The 26574-nt window shown below is 40.7% G+C and overlaps 2 protein-coding genes across 4 annotated transcripts; both read right to left on the bottom strand.

Annotated features, from left to right (window-relative positions):
* Positions 1–886: 886 nt before the first annotated feature.
* Positions 887–21503, bottom strand: scube2 (signal peptide, CUB domain, EGF-like 2). Of its 3 annotated transcripts, none has more exons than XM_085269822.1 (23): positions 21228–21503; positions 19393–19509; positions 19122–19247; positions 18803–18937; positions 17980–18105; positions 17773–17889; positions 16492–16581; positions 15757–15873; positions 15535–15657; positions 14862–14978; positions 14541–14663; positions 14127–14243; positions 12821–12910; positions 12564–12686; positions 11855–12022; positions 11329–11535; positions 7028–7198; positions 5378–5545; positions 4742–4903; positions 4454–4651; positions 4014–4166; positions 3307–3386; positions 887–2046 (listed from the first exon to the last, which is right to left on the bottom strand). In XM_085269822.1, the coding sequence occupies exons 1-23, from the start codon at positions 21295–21297 to the stop codon at positions 1900–1902; spliced, it is 3045 nt and encodes a 1014-aa protein (XP_085125948.1). In that variant the 5' UTR covers positions 21298–21503; the 3' UTR covers positions 887–1899. The 3 variants fall into 3 exon arrangements, with proteins under 3 accessions (XP_085125948.1, XP_085125947.1, XP_085125946.1); XM_085269821.1 differs by lacking the exon at positions 21228–21503 and adding an exon at positions 19908–20363 and having other exon boundaries at positions 11329–11532; XM_085269820.1 differs by lacking the exon at positions 21228–21503 and adding an exon at positions 19908–20362.
* Positions 21504–21573: 70 nt separating this feature from the next.
* sinhcafl (SIN3-HDAC complex associated factor, like) lies at positions 21574–26351 on the bottom strand. Its single transcript, XM_085269845.1, has 6 exons — positions 26211–26351; positions 24945–25106; positions 24675–24774; positions 24474–24588; positions 23736–23886; positions 21574–23628 (listed from the first exon to the last, which is right to left on the bottom strand). Exons 2-6 carry the CDS (start codon positions 25070–25072, stop codon positions 23451–23453), a joined length of 672 nt encoding a protein of 223 aa, XP_085125971.1. The 5' UTR covers positions 25073–25106; positions 26211–26351; the 3' UTR covers positions 21574–23450.
* Positions 26352–26574: the final 223 nt, after the last annotated feature.

Genomic DNA, 26574 nt, shown 5'->3' with positions numbered 1-26574 from the left:
GGGGGGATTTATGCACAGTTGTAAATTCCCACAGTGTGCACTATGTGCTTCGAATATTGTGTGTAGTTTTTTGCTTTATACAGTTGTCAGCCAGGCATCTAACTATGAAAAAATTACACTCCAAAAGACCCCGGGCTTCTGAAAAAACAACCCGGGCTTAAGCCCAGTAAGCCACCCCCCTGCTCCGCCACGTCACGTGAAGATAAATCGAACGCACCCTTCGGTTAGACAAGCTGGTAAAGAGCAGGTGTATCAAACTCTGGTCCGGGGAACACCAGGCGGGTCATTCTTCTTGGAAGACAATTATTATATTATCATTGTAGGTATTATCATTACTTACCTTACATTCTAAAGTGCATTGTGTTTTGGCGCTATATACATAAAATCTCAACTCAATTAAAACGCTAAGATAAATAAACAAATCGACCATTTATTTTTATAATTTCTTTATAATTTTATCTTTTTTAGCATTTACACTTGTGCTCAAGAACTATTTTTCATTATAAATATTTTCGAACCACTTTTTTCATATAGATTCTTTTCGAATTCATGGGGTTGATAGAAAATGTCCTGCAACTGTAAAATGGCCTTTATAACTATGGAAGATTGGGGGTTTTTTTTCAGTGATGAAACATCTTTTATTATCCAAGATAAATCCAAATTATGTGCAACCTTGTTACTCTAATTACTCTAGTTTATCCCTGTCTCCATATCATTTTTGATAAAATAATCATGTTTTTTTCTTGCAAGCATTTTATCTCAAAAGTTCTACCTACTAACTCAATAATAATAATAATAATACTTAATAAAGACCAACTTTATTATTCCTCTGGAGGTGTTAAACATATACAAACACATGAACTTGTACAGAAATGAGAAAAAGTGGTTGAAAGTGGTGGAAATCAGTTTCCGGTCTTTATTTACAGCACATTCGATGTACAAAATCATAAAAATATACATACTTGTTTCATCTAGGAGAGGTAAATATAGTTTACTTCTATTTTACAGAACTTTTCATGTATTCATGGCATCACAAATTGTTCCGTTTCTCTGCAGAGTAATTCGTTGTCTTTGGTTGCTAGTGACCTAGCTGAAGCAGTCATTGTCTTGTGACTAGTTTTGGAAAGGAAAAGTATTGTTTAAAGAACAGCAGTGCTCATCCAGACACCTTAGAAGACCAAATACGTGAGCCAACAGCAAACGCAGCCATGCTATACCATTAAAGTGTATGTAGCTGCTACAAAACATTAGCGTTTCACCTAAAACTTTTTACATCATATACAAGACATTCATCAGAATAATTGCTTTTGTGGCAGGGCTACTTCTTTTGCAGTGCTAATTTCCCCAAGAAAACTTGTGTGCGCTATTTGTTCCTGACATTTTTGCAGTATTTCTGTCAGTATTTCATGCCTACCTGTGCAGGCCATGTTAAAAAACTAAATGTTAAACCTAAACCTATATACAGTGTTACTGACATTCAGCATATATCTGTTCGTCTATCATATTTGTTTTTCATCCAAATGCAATTAAAGAGTCCCATAATGCCGCCATGCACAGTATTTCTCAACATTCCAATACCCAATTTGGAATTTAAATCCCAACTTTAAAATTTAAAGGGCCGTATAATGTCATTCATCTGCTGTTAGAAGTATTTTCCAAATGAGATCTCCTAATTCCTCTCCGAGGAAGCCCATATAGATCTGTGGTTTGTACCACTTCCTCAGTTAAAAATTTCACTTTTCCATTGGGATCGTTTCATCAGGTGCGGTCCTCTTGTCCAACACGTAACCTTAGAATGCGCAGGGGTCAATTGATAAAACACATAAGAGGGTCCAGTTTCTAATTTAAGCTTATTATGAAAAAATCCTGGAACCTTGTGGCAACTTTTTATTTATTTTTTTAAGGACGAAGGAACCTCAGGACTTTGGACCGCAGGAAGCGAATGAAGGATTTGGGGAACATTTCTCTCGAGTCTTGCGCTGTATAATTGAAGAAGTTTTGTGGGTGAGCCAGCACGTCAAACAGTGCCTTCATGAGCTTCTTGTCCTGAGGGGGGGAAAAAAAAAAAAGAAGTGTGTTATCCAAAAGAATTCCTTACAGTATGTAGTCTAAGGAGCTTGGAAAGAAAAGCGCCTGGACTTCTTTAAGTTGCTTGAAGACGTTTCACCTCTCATCCGAGAAGTTTCTTCAGTTCTAAGGGTCAAATGGTGGAGAGTCCCAGATATAAACCTAGTGGGAGTTTCCCCCCAAAGAGGGACAAAGGACCCCCCCGATGATCCTCTACCTAATCACATGAGCCAAGGTGTGAAAATGGGTGTAGGTAACAATCAGCCACGGTTTCGGGGGAGCTCATTGTGAAACCTGGCCCCACCCTTTCATGTGATTTCCTGAGGTCAGATGGCCCAGGGTGTGAGTGGGCGTTAAGGTGTCTGGGAAGGAATCTCAAAACTGGATTATAGATGGCAGAGAGTTGGTGTCGTAAACCAGCGCCTCTGTTCAAAGATGGTCGCTCACAGTGGACATAGATGGCTTCTTTCACTCCTCTATTCAAACCGTCTGTCCTCTCTGTCCAAAATGTTCACATTTTGGACATGTGATTAAGTAGAGGATCATCAGGGGGTCCTTTGTCCCTCTTTAGGGGGTTACTCCCACTAGGTTTATATCTGGGACTCTCCACCATTTGACCTTAGAACTGAAGAAGCTTCTCGGATGAGAGGTGAAACGTCTTCAAGCAACTTAAAGAAGTCCAGATGCTTTTCTTTCCAAGCTCCTTAGACTACGATGACCTGGATGACTGAGAACCTTCACAGACTTACAGTATGTAATTTTTACACATAGGAAACCACAGTGACACAGGTGTCACTGTCCCTTTACACACAGAGGGAAGTTCCTATTAAAGTTTCAACACTTACTCTCTCACAGTTTTCTTGACAATAAAATGGGTCGGGGCTCTTATGGGTTCATGTGAGCGGTACTCTGTATTTCTACTTGTTCCCAAAAGAGGGTGCTACATGGTCACTGGAGCCAAACCACTAACACAGTGAGGAGTCAAAACTGGCCAGCTGATCTTTGTCAAATAAAGTCTAAATGGTCAGCTGAAAATAGCCCATGAGATAAAACAGCTAAAACTCTTAATGAGCAGGTTAGTAAGTCAGGAATGCAATGCTTTAAAAGATGAAAGTAATGGATAAATGTAAATATATACAGCTTACACTAAAGGTTTTAGGTATTTTAGACCTACTCAGGCTGGAGACCACAGTGCTCCCTGTTAAACATTTGTATAATATAATTATAAAATCCTGATACCTTAAGTATTTCCTGGTGATGCTCTGAAGCATATAATCTTCCATCTCTGACGATGTCTTCTATCAACTCTTGGTAGTCCTCTGAAACAAATAACGTTCATAAATAGCTTAGTAAGAAAAAACAAACTAGATTTAAACAATATTCAGAGGTATCATCGGTTTATTCTTTCTCAATTCATCAAATTTAAAAGGGATTGTTCAAAAAACAAACAAACAATAAAACAAATGTAGAACCCTACAGAAGACTTAATGGAAACCGCAGTTTCTACAGGCAGGGGCAGATTTTTTTTTTTCCTCTTAAACGAATGAGGCACACAGTATTCGTTACACCCCACCCCCCAAAAACAAGGGACAAAAACCCACAGACATCTTTTTCCAAGTTGTTTCTGATAATCCTCAGGGAGGACACCATGTACCAATTTCAAATAACTATGGGTCGTAATGGCACCCAGCACACATCGTCTCTTCTGGGCCATTAAAAAAAAGAAAAAAAGAAAAAGATTCCTGCCAGGCCAAATGCTGCATGAATGAAATGAAAACACTTTGCTCTGCTTCTGAAAGATAAATGCTGAATGAAAATGAGGATTTCAATCATTTATATTGGAAAAATGAGAGACACAATATAGTGTGCGCTGGTTTGGTGGGACCAGGTTGTGAACTTACATGGAATTACAGTATTAATCTTATTTCCAAGACAAACCATCTCACCATCATATGTCACATATGGAACCTGGAAGCCTTTGCCGCTGTTTCCCTCATTGGACCTGAACTGTATCCAAAGCCTCTTGGAGCGGGAGGTGAAGGCAATGGGACGTTCGTACGTCTGACACGTCTCGTAGGTCGTCACAGAGTTGGGGAGAGCTGTGAGAAGCACAGAGGAAAGGCCTTAATACGTAACTACTGATGAATATGAAAACCACTCTTATGACATTAAGAGATGTTTTTCTACCACTGTGCCGATTCATCCTGCTCTGTACACACAGACTATATTGTAAGCAGACACTTGTTTTCATAACTTCTGAGGATTATAGCGTTTTAAAAAAAGGATCATAATCGTAACTTGAGCCCAAACCAAAGCAAATCCAACCTAAAACCCCTGTGTTATATTTTATTTGTTAGTTAAATGGCACAAACACAGTAGAACTCACCGCTTTTTCTCATCACCAAGTAGTCTCCACATTCATCCTCAATAGGCAGGTAGATTTCAGGGACAACAATAAGGATCCTGCGTTTGGGGGGAGGGTTAATGATCCAAGTGCACTCGATATTCGCAGGATAGTTTCCCGGGTAGTTGGGAGATTCGATGTAACCTGTAAAATCCCCGAGCTCTCCTCCACATCGTCGGTCTGTAAGTGACACAAAAATTAAAAATATCTCAAATGGAATTCTAATATTGGAAACTAAAACCCTGCCCCACCCCCTACAGATATACATACTTTTGCACTGCATGATGTTAGTGGAACCATCATAGTCGGTGGTGGTGTTTCCAGGGCAGGTGACACAGTAGTTCTGACCAAAATCCCCTTGATATGTGCCCATTGGGCAGCGAATGCAGCGGTGTGTGCTGGTGTTGTAGTAATGTCCTGGAGAGCACTGCACTGCAGGAGCAAAGGCCAGCGATAGAGAGCTGTTAGCTGATTTAATGCCACCAACATTCGGGGTACAAAAAAATCGTATCCTACATTATACCTGAAAAATCTTCAGTTAAAACGTTATACATAAAAAAAACAAAACACAACAACAAAAAACTCTGCGCTTGAGTTAGAACGGAAACTCTCTGTGCTTGGTAAAAACCATACAACAGCTGCAGAGGGCAGCAGAGTCCCTATCAACACCTGCAAATGCTACACAGTGTTTTGAAGTCACAAAAAAAAAAAGACTTCAAATCCCCAAAACAACAGATGGTTCACTTTATTTCACAAGTCTGGCAGGCTTTCATAAACGTTCTCGGCTCCAAAAGAACCATTTAAACCCTTCGTTTATATTAAAGCTAAACTAAAGCGAAAGCTAAAATATACCAGGCAGACGTTATTAGGTTTTATATCCAGTGACATAACTAAAATCTTTCATACCTTTGGTCTCACACTCCTGAAATGAGACAGCCCCGATGCGCCGGGTGCCCAGGTCCCCTCCACAGGGGAAGCAGGAGGTGCGCCCCACCTCTGGTTGGTACGTTCCAGGTGGACAGAGCTGGCAGGGGATGAAGCCATCGTGGGAGTGCTGACCAGGGGAACACTGACCTGAACACACACACACACACACAAAAACACACACACACACACACACACACACACACACACACACACGCAGGGTCAGTTCACACTGTTAGAAGCAGGAAATGCTCTGTCCACTTAAAAAAAAAACAAAAAAACAACAACAACAACTTTGCTTTACTTTTATTTAGCAAAACTTAAGAAAATACTAATGGAAAAAATGCTGTGTTACATCTCCACCTCTCACTGCGTGTAACTCCTGGGTGACTAGTACAAAGTGGATGTGTGATAGCTCGTCTTGTTTAGTCTGTCAGGCGAGATGTGACTCTGATAACAGCACAGGAGGAGAACAAAACATGGTGGCTCCTTGAGCTTTTTATTCAGGACTGAAAGAAGTTAATTCATATTCAAGCTTCTTCAGATTTACACAAAGCAAAACAACTGCCAACGAGATCTTTATCGAGGCACCACTGCTTCCTTTGTACCTTCACAACTTTATATTTAATTTTCTGCGGCTGTTGCTTTTTTTGGATTATTTATTTGATATAAATATCTATAAAATATCATACATTTTTTAGTAGGTAGTTAAATAACACACAATCTCTTTTTTCATTGTTTATTTATTTGTTTTTTAATTTGGTGCAGTAAGACTGGCTATGAGAGGGGTCTGTGTCAGTAGGGAAAGCTGAAAAACATTTTTTTTTTAAATGCAGTTAAAAGTCTAAAATTCATCCCTTCCTTCACACTCTCCAAAGCTGCGCAGTGGGTCAGTCTTTGGCAGGCTGATTCTGGCCCCTGGGCTTTACGTTTGACAGTTGCTTGGCATTTACATGTCACCATAAAGTAAAAAAGAGAATTTACTATTTATTTATTTGTGACCTGCTTTCTGAGCCCTAAAGGTGACTAGTTTTTGCACAAACCAGATTAATACTGGCTCAGGTGGTAGAGCAGGTCATCTACCAATCAGAAAGTTGGTGAAACAATCCTCGACTCCTGCCTGCATGCTGAAGCATTCTTGGGTAACATACAGAATTGAGTGTGTGTGAATGTTAGAAAGTGCTTAGCTACAGATAAAAGCACTGTATGGGTGCTTGGGTGAGTTGATTTGACCATTTTAACTGCTTGTAAAATTAAAAATTAGCATTAACATTTGGCTGTAGGATCAGTCAATCTGTGAAAACTTGGAAAACACAGATTTCTGAACCTGTCTTTAATTTGAAACTTGGCACCTGTAAAGTTTTGATAGCACATGATCAAAATCTGTCCACAGACAGACACTCAGAAATCTTCCAAAGCACTTAAAATAGCCCTCGTGGTAGGTTCCTGTCTTGTGACATCTCCAGGATTTCAACACATACAAAGTCAACACACAAGACATTAAATGTCAAGTTGCCTGCAGTAAAGTATGTTTAAAGGACACATCATAAAGAATTAAGACAAACCAGTTTATAATACACTATAAAATTTTATTGTTTGATGTTTTTTAAATGTTAAAATATGGTGTTTTACCTCCACACTCTGAAATGTTTCGAGCTCCCACCACTTTGGAGACTTCTCTTCCTTGAGGTGTAGGACACACCTCACAGGACATCTGTCCCTCCTCGTCCTGATACGTTCCAGCTGGACACGACAAACACCGTCCCTGATCGCCATCGTAGTAGGTCCCAACACCGCAGCTCACTAAGACACAGATGGAAAAGGACATCAAGAAAGATTAAAGTTTAGCCGTTCTGTGACATACTTGTAGCGAGACACTGTTGCATGCCCGTCTCTAGTGCACATAAAGCAAATGTCGGCCTACAAAGTTTCTCCAAAGAGTTGCTAAGCATGTGCTGACAGTTTTATCTTTGTGCTATGCTAAGTTGAGGGGGAAAAGTCATATTTTTTGAATACTAAACACACAGAAATATTTTTCAGACAGTAATTCTGTGATATAGAGTCAATTACAAACAAATGTAACTGTTTGAGGATGATGGAACATTTCCGCAAAAACTAAAAACAAACACTTAAAGATAAGCCATCCAAAACAGACGTTAACGTTTGAACTTGTAATTAAAGTCAATTTAGTAGACAGATCAGGTCAGGTGGCGCTCATGGACAAATAACCACACCATAAGAGTGTGTGGGTAAAAAAAGAACAATGCGATAAGCAGACATGAATCAACAAATATAGCAGATTGCCCCGTGGTTACACACAATCAAGCAGTCCTAACCACAGCGTAGATGTACACAATAAACACCGCAGCTACAGTGAATGATGAGACCATTAAAGAAACCCAGATCACAGCTGCCTCTCAAGTGTAATCAAAGAGGATCATGTAAATACTTGAACTGGATAAACACAGTAAAGAGCAGTGAGCGCCAGCTTTAAGAAGGCAGCTGAGCCTGAACAATTATCTATCTGTTGACAGCGTTTTCCTGCCATCTTAAAGGTATCACTGAGCTCAGTGTAGATTATTGTACCAGAGAGTGGTGCATTAGGCTGTATGGTTACAGGCCATCTTTATATGGCACCACACAATCAGATGTGAACAACGTGCAGGTAACATATCAGGACTGCATCATGTAAAGTAGTGATGCTGTTGTGATGCCTATATAAAGTTCTAGAGTCTTCAAATAGAAAACAGTAGAAGAGCATGTTCGTAAAATGTTTGTGAAATATGCCCACTGGATTCAAATGTCAGATTTGTGTCACTAAACAGAGTACGGCTTGATACTAACAAAGGATAACCTACATGATGCCTAAAGGAGAGATAAGTACATTTATCTTAGCTACAACTGTATGATAAGATGTCAGCTATGAAAATGCTTGTGCATTACATTAACACAGTGTAACTATTGCAGGTTTCAGGTTCAAGTCTCATTTTAACTGTGTCTTCTTGTAAACTTTTGCTTTTCAATTACATTCCCTTATTGTTGGTTATTCCCTTTAAGTCAACTTTTATTTGTCTGTTTAACATTTATCTTTATTGATCTGTTTTACATGATTGTTTTGCACTTTGTTCAGTGTTTGCTGTGCCTAAATGAGCTATACAAATAAACTGATCTGAAGTTATGAATTTTATTTGCTTTGGACTGCATGAAACACACACATTAAAAGTCCAAATGCCATTAAAGTACATTTGCAAACCAACCTAAAACAGCCATGCAAAAACAAAATCATGGGGACAAAAGAACAACAGCCTCTCCCAGTGCTGCCTTTACTGCATCCACACCTACACCTGTCTTAATACTTGACACAACATGGCTGTGCATCAGAGAGGAACTTTAAATGCCAACGTAAGCACCCTCAGCTCTTTTAAAAGCAATCACAGCCGCAAATCAAAGGGAGAGCTTCCCTTTTATCGTATAAAAGCGCAAACACTTGATTAAAGGGGCTAAAACACTGTTTTGCTTTGGTTCCTCCCATTCAGACTGATGCCTGTAATTAATTTGGCAATTACTGTGTCTGTCTGATAGCCGTAAGAACTTCACTTGAAAACTAAAGCTGAGCTCACACAAGAATAAATCAATTAAACTCCTGAGACTTTCGAGCAAAACGTGCCTCATATGTAGCCTTCAACCGGGCTGAAAGAAAACAACCAATATCAGAGAGAGCTCGACACACAAAAGCTTTCACACAGATCCATTATACGTGGCTCTGTAGACTGTTAGGTTTTCGTTGGGAGAAAGAAAATGTAATTCTATCAAGAGCAGCTCATTTTTGAAGCCTTTTGTTTATTCTAAAAGACCACAAGGAGCCATCACTGCATTGTCCTCTAACAGCTTTTATTTGACAGAGGGAAGCTGTGAGGGAAGAGACAGTGAGAGTGAAAAAGAGGAAAGAAAGAAAAACTTGAAGTCTTTCAAATGCAAAGAACGGTTCTATAGAGTTCTCGAATTGATGGCCCCAAAGAGGTTTAAAAGACCTTTCACCTCTATTCAAGTCCCTGGTTTTTGCCTACTTGATGACATAGGAAAACACTATGGTATCACAGTAGTAAGGAGCTGAACCCAATAAAAGAGGTCAGGTTTCTGAATCCCCCCATTCTACTTGGTCCAATCACTGCTCGCGCCCATCAAGCAGGGGCCCAAACAGCTGATGCTAATTGATTCCCATGGTGTGGGTGAAGTCAATTCTCTTTAGCAGTTTAGTGGCTAGGGGTCATGCAAAGTGGCCCCCAGCTGGGGTGCAAGGGTAGTGGGGGGGGGGACAGCACTTAAAGTGCCAGCTTGAATCAACAGCACTTCCTAAACATCTCCAACGTTAAAACAAACACACAAACAAGTTCACTGCGACACTCACATGGATGTGAGAACATGTGGACCCGTGGACACGTTCACATGAAGCCTCTTATGTATGCTTTGGTTGTTTTCCTGCACATAAATAATGTAGAGTTGAAATAAATTTTAGACTCAAAATGATCATGTTATTAATAAGCTAACATCACAAGTTATTTAAACTGAACCAATGTCCCGGAATATAAACGTTACTTCAACCAATAACCCAAACACAGCACAGAGGAGGAGGAGCTGCCACGCTTTAAACTGTGCACAGTGTTTTCTTCAAATCCACAGAAGACTGTGTTCTTCTCAAGGAGTGAGAATGAGCTTCAAATGGGGTTTTCAATGGAGTGGGCAAATTGAAAAGGACTAAACTGCACTCCAAACTAAGCCAGAGCAAAAGATGGGGGAGGAGGGAAAAATATAGCTCCTTTAAAGAGCTGGAGGTTAAGAAGAATGCCTTTCAGAGCCCCCCTCTCCTTTTTCCCTCCTCTCCCAAATTACATGTCTACACCCTTGCCACAACCAATAGACTGCCTAATGTTGACCTGAAAGCAAAGCGGGGGACGGAAGGAATAAAGACACTTAAGATGTGAAATAAATCATGTCAGGAAAGCTTAACAGCAGACGTAGCTTAAATGTTAATGATGAGACCAAAGAAAAAAAAATTACAGGGAGATGAATGGAAAGCAAAACTTATGACTTTCCCTCAACAGACATTATCTCATGAAACTACAGAGCGGCTATAGTTTGACACATGTTTTTGGCCATCAGCCATATTCCTGAGATCTGGGGATAAAGATCTGGGCCTACATTAAGTTAAAACATCCTCAACACTGACGCATATATTGAACAAAGCGCATACTGCCTGAATAAATATTTAGACATCACAATTTAGGAGGAAAGGCACCAGTTTCCCCTCGCTGATACTGAGAAGATGTCCAGCACGCAGCCAACACATTGTGAGGCCTGAAAATAGGGGCATACAGTTGCAGCCGCCAGAGAAAACACAAGCCTGCCTTGAGCTCTCCACCATCGACAGCCCTATTTAAAGAGCATTTTTCTCCAGCGCAGGTTGTATATAAAATTCAAGCAAGAGGCAGCAGGAGACCTGCCATCAGCCCTAACGTTACACTTTTATCCCATGGAGATGCTGGAAGATCTCGCAGCTTGGAGGGCCAACAACAGCTTCTCTGTTCTTCCACACAAGCTCGCTTTCCCCCTCCAACTTGCTCATTACAGAATGTCTGCAAACCAAATATGGCATTCATCTGGCCCACACCTGCTCCAAATCCAATCATTAAACCCGCCTGTCTAAATATATCTCACTGGCTTGGGCCAATTCAATTACTTAAAGCCATGACTATGGGTCTACTGTGTGTATGGGGTATGCTCACAAGTGCTGCTGCCTCAAAAAACAAAGCGGTGGGAAAGATGAAAAGCATTAACGTTTCCAGTAGAAGTTTTGCCTGGATTAACTGTTTGTGCTCTGCTCGTTAACAGGATTTCTACAGTGAATAAACACTACACACATAAACTCAACTCACCACATTTTCTGCCCAAGAGCATCTGTCCTGCTATGCAGTGTCCTGGCAGCTCTGCCAGCTGGCTCGGACTCCTGGATAGATTGTAGTCTGCTCCGGCAAAGTGGAGGTGGAACTGCTCCCGGTTGATGGACTTCCGCAGGGTCCTGATGGTCTTCCTGAGCCTCTTCTCTGAACGGCGGCGTGCGCAGTTCACGTCACAACCCTCTGCTGAGAAAAGCACTCGATACTGCAAGAGTTTCCAAAGCAAGATTTCCTATTGTTCACCTGCAATAACCTACGATTTCATGCCTAGATTCCCATAAGCTTACTTCACACCGCTAACGCAGAAATCAAGGAAATTAAACAAAAACACCCTTTGCCCCAAATCTAGAGCCCATCACCAGAGCCAAGTCAAAACAGGAGATACTTTTACACAGCTTGGTTTGTTTAGTGACAAACAGAGCGGCGAAAGACAGATTTAAGAATCATAATCACAGGTCGCAGATAGACAGGCGGGCAGCCAAGCAGAAACCACAGAGAGACCAACCTGTTACCTCCTCTAGGTTCACATCCAGCTCAAACTCAGCAGTGATTGAGGAGCCGTCCTCCTCGCCGGCCTTCCTGCCATGGCGGCTACGCATTCTCTGTCCGGATGAGGTGCAGCGCAGGCTCACGTAGCTGAACTGGACATTTTCAGTGAAGAGAAACTTCCTTTCTGTGAACATGGGACACAACAAACCCCCAGCAAGCACAACAAAGAGAAAAATTGCACAGTTGTTAACAGACAGGAAACATTAATCACATACAATAATCTTTGGTCATGCACAGTGAAAAGCTAATAGAACAAAGGGGATGCAATGGCAATGAGATGTTGGTTTCCTTTCAGTGTCTGTGAGGGATGTACCATGCTGAGCCCCTTTTGTAGAAGCAAAATAATCCTACAATCAGAATCGTGTTTGATTGATAGCTAGGTCACACACAACTGAAAGGCATCCTGTGGCCAATTACATCCTCCCTGTCACTGGCAGACAAAGTGCTGTGCTGAGATGTGGAAGACACTCAAAACCACATCACTTTCCCCACAAATTTCTTTCACATTTGCTCTTGGTTTTTGGTTTTCTTTGAAGCATCTTTAAGGTCTGCTTCAGAGTCTTTAGATGTTGGCAGTTTTCGGTAAACCCAAAATGTTTTTTAACCAGCAACATAAAGACGATATAACTCTAAGTCTTGTGCTTTGAGTCGGCGTGGCGCTGTACCTGAGCGCGCTGAGTTTAGGCTCTCCCTGAGTTTCTCCTGACTTCGTTTTAAGTTGCACCTTGCGGTGCCAGACTTAAAAGTGGCCGTTGTCTTAATGCGGGCAAGGCTGGCCGTTTCTCGACCTGCACGACAGGGGGACAGAAAATATCGTTATCAAGTGAAGACAAGTAAAGCGTGACCTACCTGTTCCTGTGTTACTGTTTTCTTTGGCAGAGCGGAAAAAAAAAGATGTAAATCTGCGATGTCCTGTACTTGCCTAAGCAATATGAGCCACTGTTGTTCTTTTGTGCGTCAGCCAAGCAGGGCAGAGGCATTCCACAGGTCACTGTGTAGGAATCCTCCGTCCCTGAAAACACACGAGGCCGTGACACAGGGACCGACACTGACAAAAGTAAGGGCCAAAAAAACAACTAAGACAAAAGACAGGCAGCATGTATGAACATGAAGTCCGTCAACAGACTTTTCACTCAATTAAATCTACAACTGTTGAGCTTACTGACTAGTTGCACTTCCACCTGACTGAATTGTGCTGTTTGAAGACATAATATACAAAAAGCATCCTTGATGTATCATAAGCTTCTTCACCAATCCACCCTGGTCCTTTTTATCTCTCTCTAACTAACCTGTGAACCTGCAATTGTCAAAATATCCTGATTTAAATGTGGGACTTGTAGCAGTGCTAATCCTGCTGGATTAGTTGACATGTTTTGCAGCTGCTTCACTCTGACAGCCCAACACCAGCCATCTGCTTCATATCAGCAAGTAGCTCTTGTTAAAAAAATTTTATTCACACCCCCAGTTAGCTGTTACCACAGCAACAAGTACTTTTCTTGGGGTCCGCAGAGAGTCAACAAGTAAACTGAAGAGGGCAATATGATAAAAATAAACTATGAAAGAGACAAACCATCAATTTATCTAATTCAGGGAACCTATCCCAGCTGTCATAGGGTGAGAGCTGCGGTACACCTTGGACAGGTCATCAGCCTATCGCAGGGCCAACACAGAGAGATGTACCCATGCATGTTCTTGGACTGTGGGAAGAAGCCAGAGTACCCAGAGAGAACTCACTGTGAGGCGACAGTGCTGACCACAGCACCACCCAATGATAAGACCATTAATGTATATTCCACATACATGCTGTCTTTTTATGCAGCTTTATTTTATTTGGATATTCTTAGTTTATTAGTATTTCATTTCATTATTTTTTTATCTTTAATGTCATATCTTTCTCAATTTTTTTTTTAGGTGCTTCTAATCTATTTATAGGTCATTTTATCGTCTATTTCTTAATGTTTTTGTTCTCTTTTTAATTTATTATATATATCACATATTATTGCATATTATTTGCTTTGCTTTATCACTCTTTGTTCTCATTATCTACTGGTTAGTCATCTGTGAAGCGCTGTGAACTGCACGAACTTGCATGAAAGATGTCCATACAAATAAAGACTGATTGCATGACAGATGATATATAACGTAGCCAAAAAATTGCTCAGTTATTAAACCAACACACCGGTTTATCGCAGCTCACACTATACAGAGATCTGGCTCAACCAACTCACCGCTGCTGATGTGTACTTGAGACTGGCAGGTCAGAAAGCAGCGATCCCCTCCCTCCTGCTTGCTACAGTTCAAAGTAGGTTTAGATGGGGGCTGTGCAGGTGATAAACCCTCAGCCGCTAGATAAAAACCACAACAAAACTCAAACATGTTCAAAAGCAGGAAGGAGGAAGATGCACATGAAGATGAAGAAGCACAGAAAGTCCAAAATCCTGACAGCTTTGTAGCATTTTGGATGGATTACTCAAGCACAAGAAAATTAAAGAGTAAACAAATAAATAAATAAAGAACAACTCAAAGTATCTCCTGTTTTTGTCCACAAAGGTGTTTGCTGTCACACTTCATCACTGCACAATTTCCATTGAGACGTGACAATAACAGACCTGCTTGTCATTCAGAGACAGGTGCTAACCTACCGATGCAGTCCTTTTTGTTCCAATGTAGCTTATAGCCGGGACGGCAAAAGCATTCAAATCCACCCACGGTGTTCTCACAGCCATGCTCGCAACCGGCATTGTTCACACTGCATTCATTTATATCTGGGATGGGGAAAAAAAAAAAAAAAAATGGGGAAAAAAAGTTACTCTTTATCATTTCAGAGATCGATTTCCAAAAACGCCAGTGAGCAACCACTCACATCTATGTGCTTAATCAAATAAAACATTTAAATGCATCAAGCACTTGTGTGTTATGCTGAACTTGTTATGTGTAGTGCCCTCCACCCAACTTAGTCTCACCTCCACAGTGGGCCAGTCCATACATGGTATAGCCTTTGTTGCACAGACACTGAAAACCACCCGGGGAGTTCACACAGGTGTGATCACATGTGCGCTCGAAGAAGCATTCGTCTATATCTGTAATCAAAATCAGGCAGATGACATAATAGCAGGGCAGTCAGTTACAATCTTCGCCAGCAGGAATTTCCCCATCTAATGACGACCATTTTCCTACTCAGTGAAGTGCGACAGGTACATTACACTACAGCAGATTAAAAAAACAAAAGCAAAAATACTAGCTTTTCATAGAAACGACTTCTAAAAAAGAAATCATTGTCATCAATCATGCCAAACTCTGATGCAAAAAAAGGTAAACAAAAGTAAACCCCAGAAAAAGGGTTTACATGCTCCCTGATGTATTCAACTCTTTAAAGCCTGAACCATGAAATAATTGTCAAGTAATTCAAGTTGAATAAAATCACACTAATGATGTAGAAGTCTGAAAAACTCAGAAAAATTCAACATGATCCTAATTTTCTTTTTGTAAAAAAGAAAAATCTAAATTCACTCAGTGATTAAAAAAAAAAAAAAAAAAAAAAAAAAAGGAAACAAGAGAGAGATGTTGTAAATGTCATCATTATCTCGTTCATGCAAGTTCCTGTTACTGCTCCTGCAGTTCAGGAGCCACGTCTACCTTGACAGGAGCGTTCGTCTGTCAGCAGCTTAAAACCTTTTCTGCAGTTGCACTCAAAGCTGCCGATGGTGTTCTTGCAGGAGTGATCGCAGCCGCCGTTGTTGACCTCACATTCATCGATATCTGCGGGTGAAACAAGTGAGATTCTAAGAACACATTTTCACATGCAGGTTTGTTAGCGTATTAAGATACTATCCCTCGTTGTGAAGACGGCAGTCTGACCTTTGCACGTCTTCCCATCTGGCTGAAGCGTGAAGCCAGCGGGGCAGCTGCAGCGCACGCCGGTGGATGTGTCTTTGCAGGTGCAGTCGCAGCCGCCATTGTTCACGGCGCAAGTTTCTAAAAATGCAACACGTCTTATCACTGCATGCAAAAGACCTTTCTCCTAGTGGGGAATGCTGTGCTTTCCATTTGTGACAAAATACTAGAACTTAGCAGAATAAAACGATTTCCTGTAAAGTACCCTTTAAACAATTTCGTCCACTGATTTAAAAGGTTAAATTAACGTGCAGAATTTAACAATATTGTGCGTCTAACGTCACTGAGATGTTTGGATTAGGGCTGACCCGTACAGTCTCACCGGATGAGACTGCATACCTAATAAAGTACCAATCACACAATGTTTTACATGTATTGAGTGACACAGAATCACACAACTGATGAATACTCAACATAGAAGAAAAGATTCACATGCTTTCCTTTCCAAATGGAAGGAAAATGTGAAATGTACCACACTGTCACATACGTGTATATTTCAAGTGAGATCGGCGGTGAGAAAGTGAGCATGCAGCCATTTCACAGTTTGCTCAAAAGACTGAGGAATGTATCAGTTTGCTAGAAATAAACTCCTCTCCCCACTCCTGAGGGCTTCCTGGAAGCTTCACACGTAAAAAAACAACAACCAAAAAACCCAAAAAAACCCACACAAATTCAAAACTGGGGGAGTCTTATTATTACCCATTAACAGCCTTCGTTTGACCCGCTTGTCCACCTCTGTAAAGGACGTGGCATTGTGGTCCAAGGACTCTGTGGTGGCTTCATCTCGCTCTGTGACACACAAAACCAGAGTAATGCTTTACTGTTATCCTCAGTGAGTGTTTATGCCAGCCATCAGGGCGCAGATGTGTTTTGACACTTGAGATGTTCAGCTTGTGGTGGCTTGGTGTGTGTCAGATAACACGGCAGATCAGAAAAGTGAATCACGGAGACAACGTCGCAGTGACACGCCCAGACCTCACACACACAGCTGGCTTGGAAGGAGAGATATTACACGCTATCTGACGGCTGATCCTTATCCTTTACAACTGCTGTGTGGAAAAATGCACGCTGCCTAACAGGAGAACTGATAGAGAGAAAGAGGGATCCTCTAATTTCATCCATTCGTAAGGGTAGCCTCCTCGTAACGCAAGAAGAAAAAAAAAAATAGTGTAGGCAGCTCCTGGACTTCGCCCACCCTGGGCTGAAATCTAGATCCATTTTGCTACATACTGAACATAAATGAGTATATATATGTATGTAAAAACAATTATCATCAGGTTAAAACATTGTATACATGTTTTGTGTTTCTTTGTTAAAGCTTTAAAATGCTGTAAACATCATCTAGATTTGAAAGCATGACTCCAATTAAGTCATAAAAAAAGTTCATCTAGCCTACAGCGTTATTTTATTATTGGGTCAGTTGACACTTAGAGTATGACTGCTTTCAAAACGCCATATTTTTTTAAGGCTGAACCATTAGGATGGGCTTATTATTTGGCATCTTTGGAAAAATGTTGCAATGTCACTTAGCAACCTTGCACGCTGGTTGGAAAATGATGTGAGGACATTAAAGATAGTAGAGGATATTTGATGTGATGTGTTTTAGATGACAGAGTGGTCTAATGTGCTTGCTGGATGGCTGGCTATGGAGTGGGAAACATTATCTTTACCAGGCAGGATTGGAATGACAAAGATATCTTCACCATATTAACAGCTCATGGAGATAAATTTTTGTCTCACCTCCTTTTTATGCATGTACACCTACCACCTGCTCACCTGATCCTAAGCATGCTTTTTTAAAAAACAACAACAACGTATATACAGTTTGTATGCACGGGCATATACTGTCCTCTCTTCCTCCAAAATTCAATAACATATCAATCATAAAAAAAAATGATGTGTATCCCAGCATTTCTTTCACTACAACATCGTGCTCACTGTTTTGCATTCCTCGTCTCACCTCAGTGTCAGCCTGCTTACCTACACATGAGCTCCTGTCAGGCTGCAGAGTGTACCTGCTGTGACACCTGCATATGGAGCCGTTCTCAGTGTCCTCGCAGATGTGCTGGCAGCCTCCATTGCCATGGTTACAAGTCACTGTAAGGTAAACAACATGCAACTACTAATGCAAATAATCAGTTCAACATAAGAAGCCCGATGCACTTGCGAGTGTTAGCGTGCACGTACAGATGCAGTCTCTCTGGTTCTTGGCCAGCTCAAAGCCTGGACGGCACTCACAGGCCACACCCCCTTTGGATGTCTCCTTGCAGATGTGGGCGCAGCCGTGCTCCTTATTCATACAGTTGAGGCCCTCTGGATAGAAAGAGGGAGAGAGGTACACAATGAAACTCTCCTACAGTGACTGACCAGCTACACACAAAGGCGCACATACTGAGAGATTAGTCTGGAAACTTGAAAGACACTGATTGTTCTCACGCCCCTACACAAGCCAAAAACATCCACTGCTGCGTTATTCTTAGCACATCTACAGAGGGAACAAGAATCTAAAGTTCATTCCCCAAAAAAACCTCCAAACAACAAAAAACAAAACAACATATTCAATGGTGATTTGTAGCAGCATTTATATGGACGGGTCACAGCTGAGCGGATAGGTCCACTGGGATATAAAAGGGTTGTCAAGACCCGATGGAGTGGAAAGTAGTCACATTTGAGTCGACTTCAGTGAAGGAGACGAAACAAAGGCGCTTCAGACTAATCTGTGACACAGACCGCATAGACCAGAGTGTTGCAGTTATTGACTTATTTTGTTCTGAGGGACACAGAGATCCTTTTTCCCACAGCATGTTGCTGTTTCAGATGAAAGCTCAGTGACAGGAGCCAGCTTGAACCTGTCACCCCTCATTGTGTCATCAGTCTCTTGGAGAATCTGCCACATCTTTCTCTCTCTTTCTTTTTTACTAGTTTTACACAATACACAGGCATCCACAAACACACAATCTTTTGTAGATGAGTTAGCGACTATTTCAAACTTTGTGTTACATATACTCACCAACAGAGCGGTGGATGCACGTGTGCTGGTTGTCGCTGAGGAAGAAGCCCTCTTTGCAGCGGCACTCGTAGCTGCCCATTGTGTTGACACAAGTGTGCTGGCACCCACCGTTGTTGAACTGGCATTCATCCACATCTACAGGACAGTGAATCGATCACACGAGTAAACAACTTACAATGCTTCAGGTGGGAGGTATTCACTTACATAAACCAACACAGACCGTCTTCAGCGTTTTATAAAGCATGAGTTTACACAGCTGAGGACACAAGCTCCCTGTCTACCATGAAAGATTGCTTATTTAGTTTAAAGCTAATCTTACCTAGACAGTTATGTCCATCATGTGCCAAATGAAACCCATCATAACAAGTGCAGCGATAATTGCCTGGTGTGTTGTTGCACTCATGCACACAACCCCCATTGTACTCCAGGTCACATTCATCAATATCTGAGAAACAAACAACACATAAAGGTTGGGGTGGGGAGAAAAAGCTAAAAATGCTAAAACATCTTAGGCTCTGAACAATTAGAACAAGGTGTGGCTGCAACAGGAAGAAAAGAAATCTGTGGCTAAACATTTACACAATGCTTACCTTCACACTGTTTTCCATCGCCTTTAAAACCTGCTTTACACGTGCACTTATAAGAGTCTTGGGTCGTTTGACAAATAGCGTCAATGTGACAGCCATCACTTCCCTCTGCGCATGGATCTACAGGAATGCATTATCATCAAAAACACGTTAGAAAATTAACAAAAAGGCGACATATTTGTGAGAATGAAGCCGGAAAATTCAGATTTAACTGATAAAAACGAAATAAAAGAGTATGAGTCGAAATGGGGGGGGGGGGGGGGGGGGGGAGTCCTGTGAAAACCTGAATGTTAACAACATGCCAAAAAACAAAACTTTTTGGAAACGTTTATGTACACAGAGCGCGCAACCTGCCACGGCAGTGCTGTTTTTTCCTATAATACAAAGTTGTTAGGAATTAGGAGAAAATGCTAAAAGTCGCTGCTGGTGAAACGACATGGAGCGCACTCCTGGGAAAAGCGTGCGTAAAGTCTCCACGACTGCAAAAGACAACACACACACACTCACTACAGTCCCACCTCGAAACTCTGGAAGCGCTGCGCTTTGGCGACTATTTAACAGGAGCAAAAACAAACAAAAGTCCCTTGCAGCCCAAACAGCTCCCATGGTGATATGATCCAACTTTAGAGGTCTTTCTCAAAAGGACGCGTACGCACTGAAGTCGCGAGCGAGCGTCCGCCTCATTTTCATTCTAGCCTGTCAATCCGCTTCACAAGGCGCTTTTGAGAAGAGAAAGGAGTGAGTGAGTGAGAATAAGAGCGTGCGTGCGCGCGCGAGCACGTGAGAATGGAAAAAACGCTTTTGAAGCAGGGTTGAGTCAATAGAGGGAAGCCAAAGAAAAGCGGAAGCGTCAAGTGTGTGTAACAAGCATCACAACGGCAGCGCGCTGCAGAGGCTTCTATTTTGAAAAAAAGAAATGCCCGGAAGTGTTATGGTAAATGCTAATTTACAAGCTCCTTTGAGTGGCTTTAAAGTCTAAACAGCGTTTGGTGTCTGTGTATGGTAGCACGGAGGCGAGCGACAGTCGACAGTGACTGTTGCTTAGCTGAAAGCGATTTACTCGTAGGGCATCGTTTCGAAAATGACGACCTGTGGTCGTTCCAGGCGCCGGTTGCCTCGGTAACCCTCTAATAAATACGCTAGAGGCAGAGCAGTTGGAATTACTTACTCATGGGCTCTGGTTAGAGGTAACCTAGTGGTAAATATGCTACAAGGTCATGTGTCAATCAACAATATTCTACATTCTCATCAGTAGTCGCCTTACTGCTCGCCTGGGATTTGAAATAAAAAATGTTTGTCCCGAAGTCCCACCCACTTCGGTGTTTCGCCCGGAGTCGCTTAATGTCTTTGCCTTTCAATGATCTCTAGTGGCCTTATCGGTTTGAATCGCTTCCAGTGTGGACTCAGCTGCATATTAAGTTCTCTCAATTTTTACATATGTAATATAAAATATATGACATAACATAAGAGTTTACATGTCAGATAGCAAACCAGATGTCACCGGGGAAACTCTGTGTTGCCATATGCGTTTTTGTTAGGGACACACCAAGTCTTGTTTAAACTTTAAGTTGACTTAAGTTTTAAAATACTTACAGGCTTTTTTCACTGCCGTTGTAATGTTTTACGTGCACTACTGTGTGTATATATACTACGAGTGCATTAAGCTAAATATTAGCTAACTAGCTACTCCTGGAAGCGAACGTTAATTAAAAAAGCGTGGTTGCTAGGCAACGAACGATTTTAGTTCTAATTGATAATCGCTACACGAAAGACGCCTTGTTTACCAGTCAAATAAATAGTTAACTTTAAAGTCAGGCGTTGTTGTGAAAGCTACAGACCTGAGTAAGAGTGGAGTACGTACACTTGCTTCAGCAGGGCTGTTAGCTTAGTATCGACGTTTACATGCATTTATGAGCTTTTACCATCGGACAAATAAGCTAACGATGGTAGAATTTGCTAAGATTGCACCATACTGATTTTTACAGCCGCAGTTTTCCCTACTGTGACTTAGGTTCAATTATCAAAATGCAACTCCAGTTGTGCAATATAAGTGAAATCCCAATCTAGCCAATAAACAGGAACACCTTTAACCCCTGCAAACAGCAAAGGGACCAAAAGCTCCATCAGCGTTAATGTAGCTCTTTTCCACCACCTGCTGGTGCAGAAAAATATGACAGGCCGCTATTTTTTTTTCTATTTTTTTTTTATTGTAATACAGAACTACTTTGTGGTACAGTATAAAAAAACAAAACAAAACATACATTGCATGTTCAAAGGAAGCGCACAAATTTTCTGAAAGGCTCTACACCAATTATCTAAAAATTTCAGTTACAAAAGTTTTTGTAATAAATAAACATAAATTACATAAGAACCATAACGGAAAGATCAAATAATTCTTTAAGGCACATCTGATATCCCAAAATGTACCTCTTAAAAAATATGGCAACTCCCTAAGGACAAAAAAAAAAAAAGCTTATTTTCCAGCTTAAAAGGAAGCAGCATTTCTCCTTTTAATAAGAATCATAAACATGTTCAGCATTTAACAACCCTGCCGCAGAAGATAATATATTAAGCAACTTTACAGAGCATTGCCTGTCAATTCTTTTAGTTTGAGACCACTTATAATTATGTAAAAAAAACAAAAAAAAAGCAACCGTTATCACTGCAGTATTAATTTGAGACAGTATGGCAAAAAACTGCAATCTGAGCATTATTTTTGACATGACAAAGACAAGAATGATTGTGAGACAATGACTTAGGACAATTAGAAAAAAAATGCAACATTATTGCTAAAATAATGGATGCTTTTCACAAGCCAATTTTGGTTGAGCAAGGATCCATCGCTTTACACCTGAAGTAGCAAAAGCGACGGACGGCCCCAGAGCACTTCTCACATTCAAAACGTCTGCATAGTTTGAACTTTGACAGTCGCAGCCATGACAAACACATTTCATTAAAAGCAATTTTTTTGAATGGTGATAATGGGAGCTAAAATGTAAAGCAACTTCAAAAGATGAATCACACAGGAGGAGGAATGTTGCTGCTCACTGTTGTGTTTAGAGAAATGTATATGATCAAAGAGATGTGAACAATGTGAACATGTGGTAAAAAAGCCCGTTCTTTTCTTCTTGTTGTTAAAGTACATGTTTTAACAATGTTGGGACACACAAAAGCATTTTCTTTTTTTAAACAGACGTAGTGGTTTTCTATTCCTGTTATTGTTTAAAAAAAAAAAGTTTCGATGTTCCAACAGCCAAAATATTGTATTTACAAAATCCACTAAAAAACAAAATCAAAAAGCAACAAACAGGGATGTACTGCATGCATGGTCGAACCACATCTATCAGTTAATGTGCACACACTGCTGAACAAATTTAAAATGGAGTGTTTCAAACTTGTGGCATGCTAAAGCTGTATACATGTCCAAAGATTACGTGTTCTCATCTATATACACATATTAAAAGATCATTAAATCGATAAAGAACAGTTATACTAGTGATCCCCGGTGTCAGGAAAAAGCCATTTTTGTATTAAAAATAAAAAATAAAACAAAAATTCAAAGATTCATTTGCACTAATAGACAAAACATAGCAAAATGTTGAAGTCACGCCACTCACAAAAAAGCTGGTGTCTTTCATTTACACACAATTTGACAACTAATGAAAAACAAAACAATCCTGATATGTATAAAAAAGGTGACAAAGTATTTACAGAAGGATGATCATGTCATAAAAACAAAAATTATAATCCAGAGTCAAAAGCAGAGCTTTAGCAAAATTTGTCTCCTCATCCTATAAATAACACTAATGCCCTTAAGGTTTTTTTTCCCCATTTGTGCTTTCTATAAAAAAATAAAAAGGAAGGAAAGTAAGAAAAATCAATTCTTTACAAAAAATCTTAAAAAATACCTATATAAAAAGGAATATTACAAAGGAAAAAAGGTCTACATAACTGTCTATGGGAAAGAGGAGGAGCAGAAATGAGAGGTCTACCACTGGAGACAAATCCAGGTGGATGCCATGGATAACCCCAACAGGGAAATTCAACAACAACAATAGCATTCACCAGGTTTCTTTTATGTCTTCTGGGTGTTGTGTGTCCGGCAAGTGTGTGGCCACTTGCGTGGGCGATGTCAGTGTCTTCTGTTTTTTGGAACTGCAGCAGGGCTTGAAAAGCCGGGGATCAATAATCACCTCTCCAAACCGACCCTTGTAGACAATCCCACAGCACACCTTTTGTCTAAAAAGTTAAAAGGTGAAAAGTTACTTAAACAATGCTTAATCTTTTTTTCCGTTTTGAAAAAGATATAAATTTTTTTTCTTCAGTGTAGTCAACGAGTAGCTTGCCTTTTCCAGTAGGAACGGTCCAAGAAGGAGAAGATAGAGGGAGCTGAGCGTCTTTGCTTGGACTCTATGTCTGAGCCATCATCTGACTGGTTGCTGTAACTGGGAGACTGGGCAGGAGACACGCTGGAGGTCGTGCTGTGTGCATCAGAGTCTGCTTAGGAAAAGGGAATATATTAAATATTATCATATTTACATTTGTTTGGTAAGGTTCTGTTGAATTCTAAATATTTTAAGACAGTAATTTAACCGATCACTTATTTAGCAGAAAGTTAGCCACCATTTCTAAAACTGATCAAAACTTTTACACTTCATGGTTCAATGACTGTTTTTGACAGCAAGTCATCACTTTTTGGATTTTAGAGGAATGAATTTGCTTTTTTTGTCCTACTACACAGTTACACATGATTATATTATTATTAGTTTTTAAATAAAATTTGATCAGTGAATGACATTTATCCAGCACCCAAATTGGCAATTAATTCTAATTAACTTTCAGCCCTGAGATGAGCCTGAAGCTAAACAGCGTGCCCTAACCCAAACAGCCACCAGATGATGCTAGCAGTTGCTTTTAATTAGCCAGAGAAGACAAACATAACAAACCCAAGACTGATGGACAGTGAGAATGAGCTGCAGCTAAAGTGTTTAAAATCAGTTGTTTGAGGGCTAAGAAAAATGTATTCTGCATCTGTCAAGATTACTAAGAATAGATCACGGTTTAATGTTTTTAAAATGACTCACTCTGTCTCTTGAACTTGTGCAGCTTCTTTAGCTTGCTTTTCTTCTTCCCATCTCCATTTTTTATCTTCTTGGGTTTTGTCACCTTAAAGCCTGGACCTGCTCTTGCATCCACCACCTGAATTAGGTTAGACACAACAAGTCAGCAGTCCATTGAATGGGACAAATATGCACTAACAGTACCAATAAGTGGATATAACTTACATGGTTCCAATTTTTTTTGGAGCCAAGAGGCAGCTTTTTCCACCTTTTCACCAGTAAGACACAGGCGTTGCAGATGTCTCCAACACGATCCTCAGAGAGCCTTCAAAGAAAGAAAAAAATACACAAAAAAAAAAATATATATATATATACACACACACATAAAAAAAAAATAAAATACATGAGTCATTAATAAAGTATGCAAAAAAGAAAAAAAAAAACTCAAAAAACGAATGCACAGATAATTCAATATGAATAAATGCGAGCTCTTACCCAAAACACAGCCTGAATGTCTCCTCATATCGACTGCTGTCTGTGAATCGAGAACTGGAGGACTTGGTCTTGCAGATGCAACAGCCTTCGTTACTCCTGTAGATCTTTGACTTGTGAAAGCCAAACATAGTCTATTTCTTGGTCGGTGTTAGGGTTAAAATCCTGAAAACGGAAGGAGGAATAAAAATATGAGCACACGATCGGTAATTGTCCCAGTCCCACCTTTTCTAAGCACCGTGGATGTCTGCAGACAGTTGTGCTTTCTACTGCTAAAAGGGGGCGGTCCCTACACGCGCACACATACAGATCTAGGAAAACCCGTCCACAACCTCACAATTATAATAAATCCTGCAAGAAATCACTTTTTTTAAACTAATCGAAACATAAAACTAATAGTGCGCAAACATCTGAAAATGCCCAACTACATTTGGCTAAAGCCGTAACGTTGAGGAATTTAAAGTCAAGTCACGGGAACACCAAAAAAACAAAACAAAAACAAGACAGCACGAACACTAAACGCACGCTATATCGCCATGTTATCGATCGTCTTATCACATAAAGAAGATCTGAGGATCATCCACGCGGATGCGGGTCCGAGTCGGGATCTTAAACTTTCAAGCACAGCTCGGTTAACGTGGGGACGTCACACGAGCAGCGTTTTACACTCGGTAGCAGGCATTAATACCACTTTTCCAAACATCACTGCATGGATTATATATTTTACTATCTAGCAAACGTTAACAAAGTGAGATTGCGAGCGATTACACGTTGTTTATCAGGAGATTGGTGTGCGCTGGGAATCCGAAACAAAAAGCGGGCTGTAAGCGGCGCTTTCTGAAGTGAACAAACAAAAAGCTACCGTGCTATTCGTTAAAATGCGCATCTCTAAATAAGTCATACTTATCAACTCATTGCATTTAGTGAATGTCACTGAAATTTTAACAAAATGCAAAAAGTTGCAACGAACACATCCTTCCCTTTAAATTCAAACTTTTGCCCGCTAGAGCGCCAAATATGGTTCATTGTTGTTAGCCCTTAGCATTCCAGCTAGCCTACTTCGCTACCAGCACCACGCCACGCTCTCGTTCACTTCCACGTTATCCCCATTGTCGAGACTGTTAGTCTTAAACGTTTGGCGCGTGACATATGGAAAAGCACACGTCAGGTCACCACTGCACCACATTACGGCTACTCTTCACGTACATAACGAATAAATAAAATCTCATAAATGTAATATCAGTGGAAGAGACATAAGACTGCACTTACCGAACAAAAACTTTGAATCTTCGCCGTGTTCCTTTCCCGCACTGCGCATGCTCTTACTACAACTGCATACAGCTGGTCATTAGAATACATTTGCATAAAAAACCGGAATGAAAACGCAGAGCTTACATGACCATATAAGGCGTGCAGCCGTTGGGTTTGAACCTGATTCCAACCAATCGCTGACCCCTTCGCGTACTCGCCGGAAGACATGGATTCTGGGAAGCGTAGTGAACAAGCGAGGCGTTGTGCCGTTGTTAGATGTGAACGGACTGTCTTGAAACTCAAAATCCCACAAGGCACATGGCCGAAGCCTTTAAAGAAAAACACCTCTTTGATATGGCGCGAAAGAGTTTGTTTACATTTT

This window comes from Mchenga conophoros, linkage group LG1, assembly GCF_057382185.1.
Source record: "Mchenga conophoros isolate Kocher_MC1m ecotype Shallow Benthic linkage group LG1, M_conophoros_male_GT1.1, whole genome shotgun sequence".
Taxonomy (NCBI): domain Eukaryota; kingdom Metazoa; phylum Chordata; class Actinopteri; order Cichliformes; family Cichlidae; genus Mchenga; species Mchenga conophoros.
Note: the sequence above shows the minus strand (reverse complement) of the source record. Positions and strands in the feature narration are given on the sequence as shown.

Bases quoted from the DNA above. Each gene is read 5' to 3' on its own strand.
- scube2 (XM_085269820.1), bottom strand. From the start codon at position 19,995: ATGGGAGCTGTTTGGGCTGCAAGGGACTTTTGTTTGTTTTTGCTCCTG. The intron at 18,938-19,121 runs GTAAGATTAGCT...ACTGTCCTGTAG, and splicing joins TGATGGACATAACTGTCTAG to ATGTGGATGAATGCCAGTTC. The intron at 15,874-16,491 runs GTAATAATAAGA...TTGCATTTTTAG, and splicing joins CAAACGAAGGCTGTTAATGG to AAACTTGCGCCGTGAACAAT.
- sinhcafl (XM_085269845.1), bottom strand. From the start codon at position 25,072: ATGTTTGGCTTTCACAAGTCAAAGATCTACAGGAGTAACGAAGGCTGT. The intron at 24,589-24,674 runs GTAAGTTATATC...AACCTAATTCAG, and splicing joins CCAAAAAAAATTGGAACCAT to GTGGTGGATGCAAGAGCAGG. The intron at 23,887-24,473 runs GTGAGTCATTTT...TTTCCTAAGCAG, and splicing joins GCACAAGTTCAAGAGACAGA to ACTCTGATGCACACAGCACG.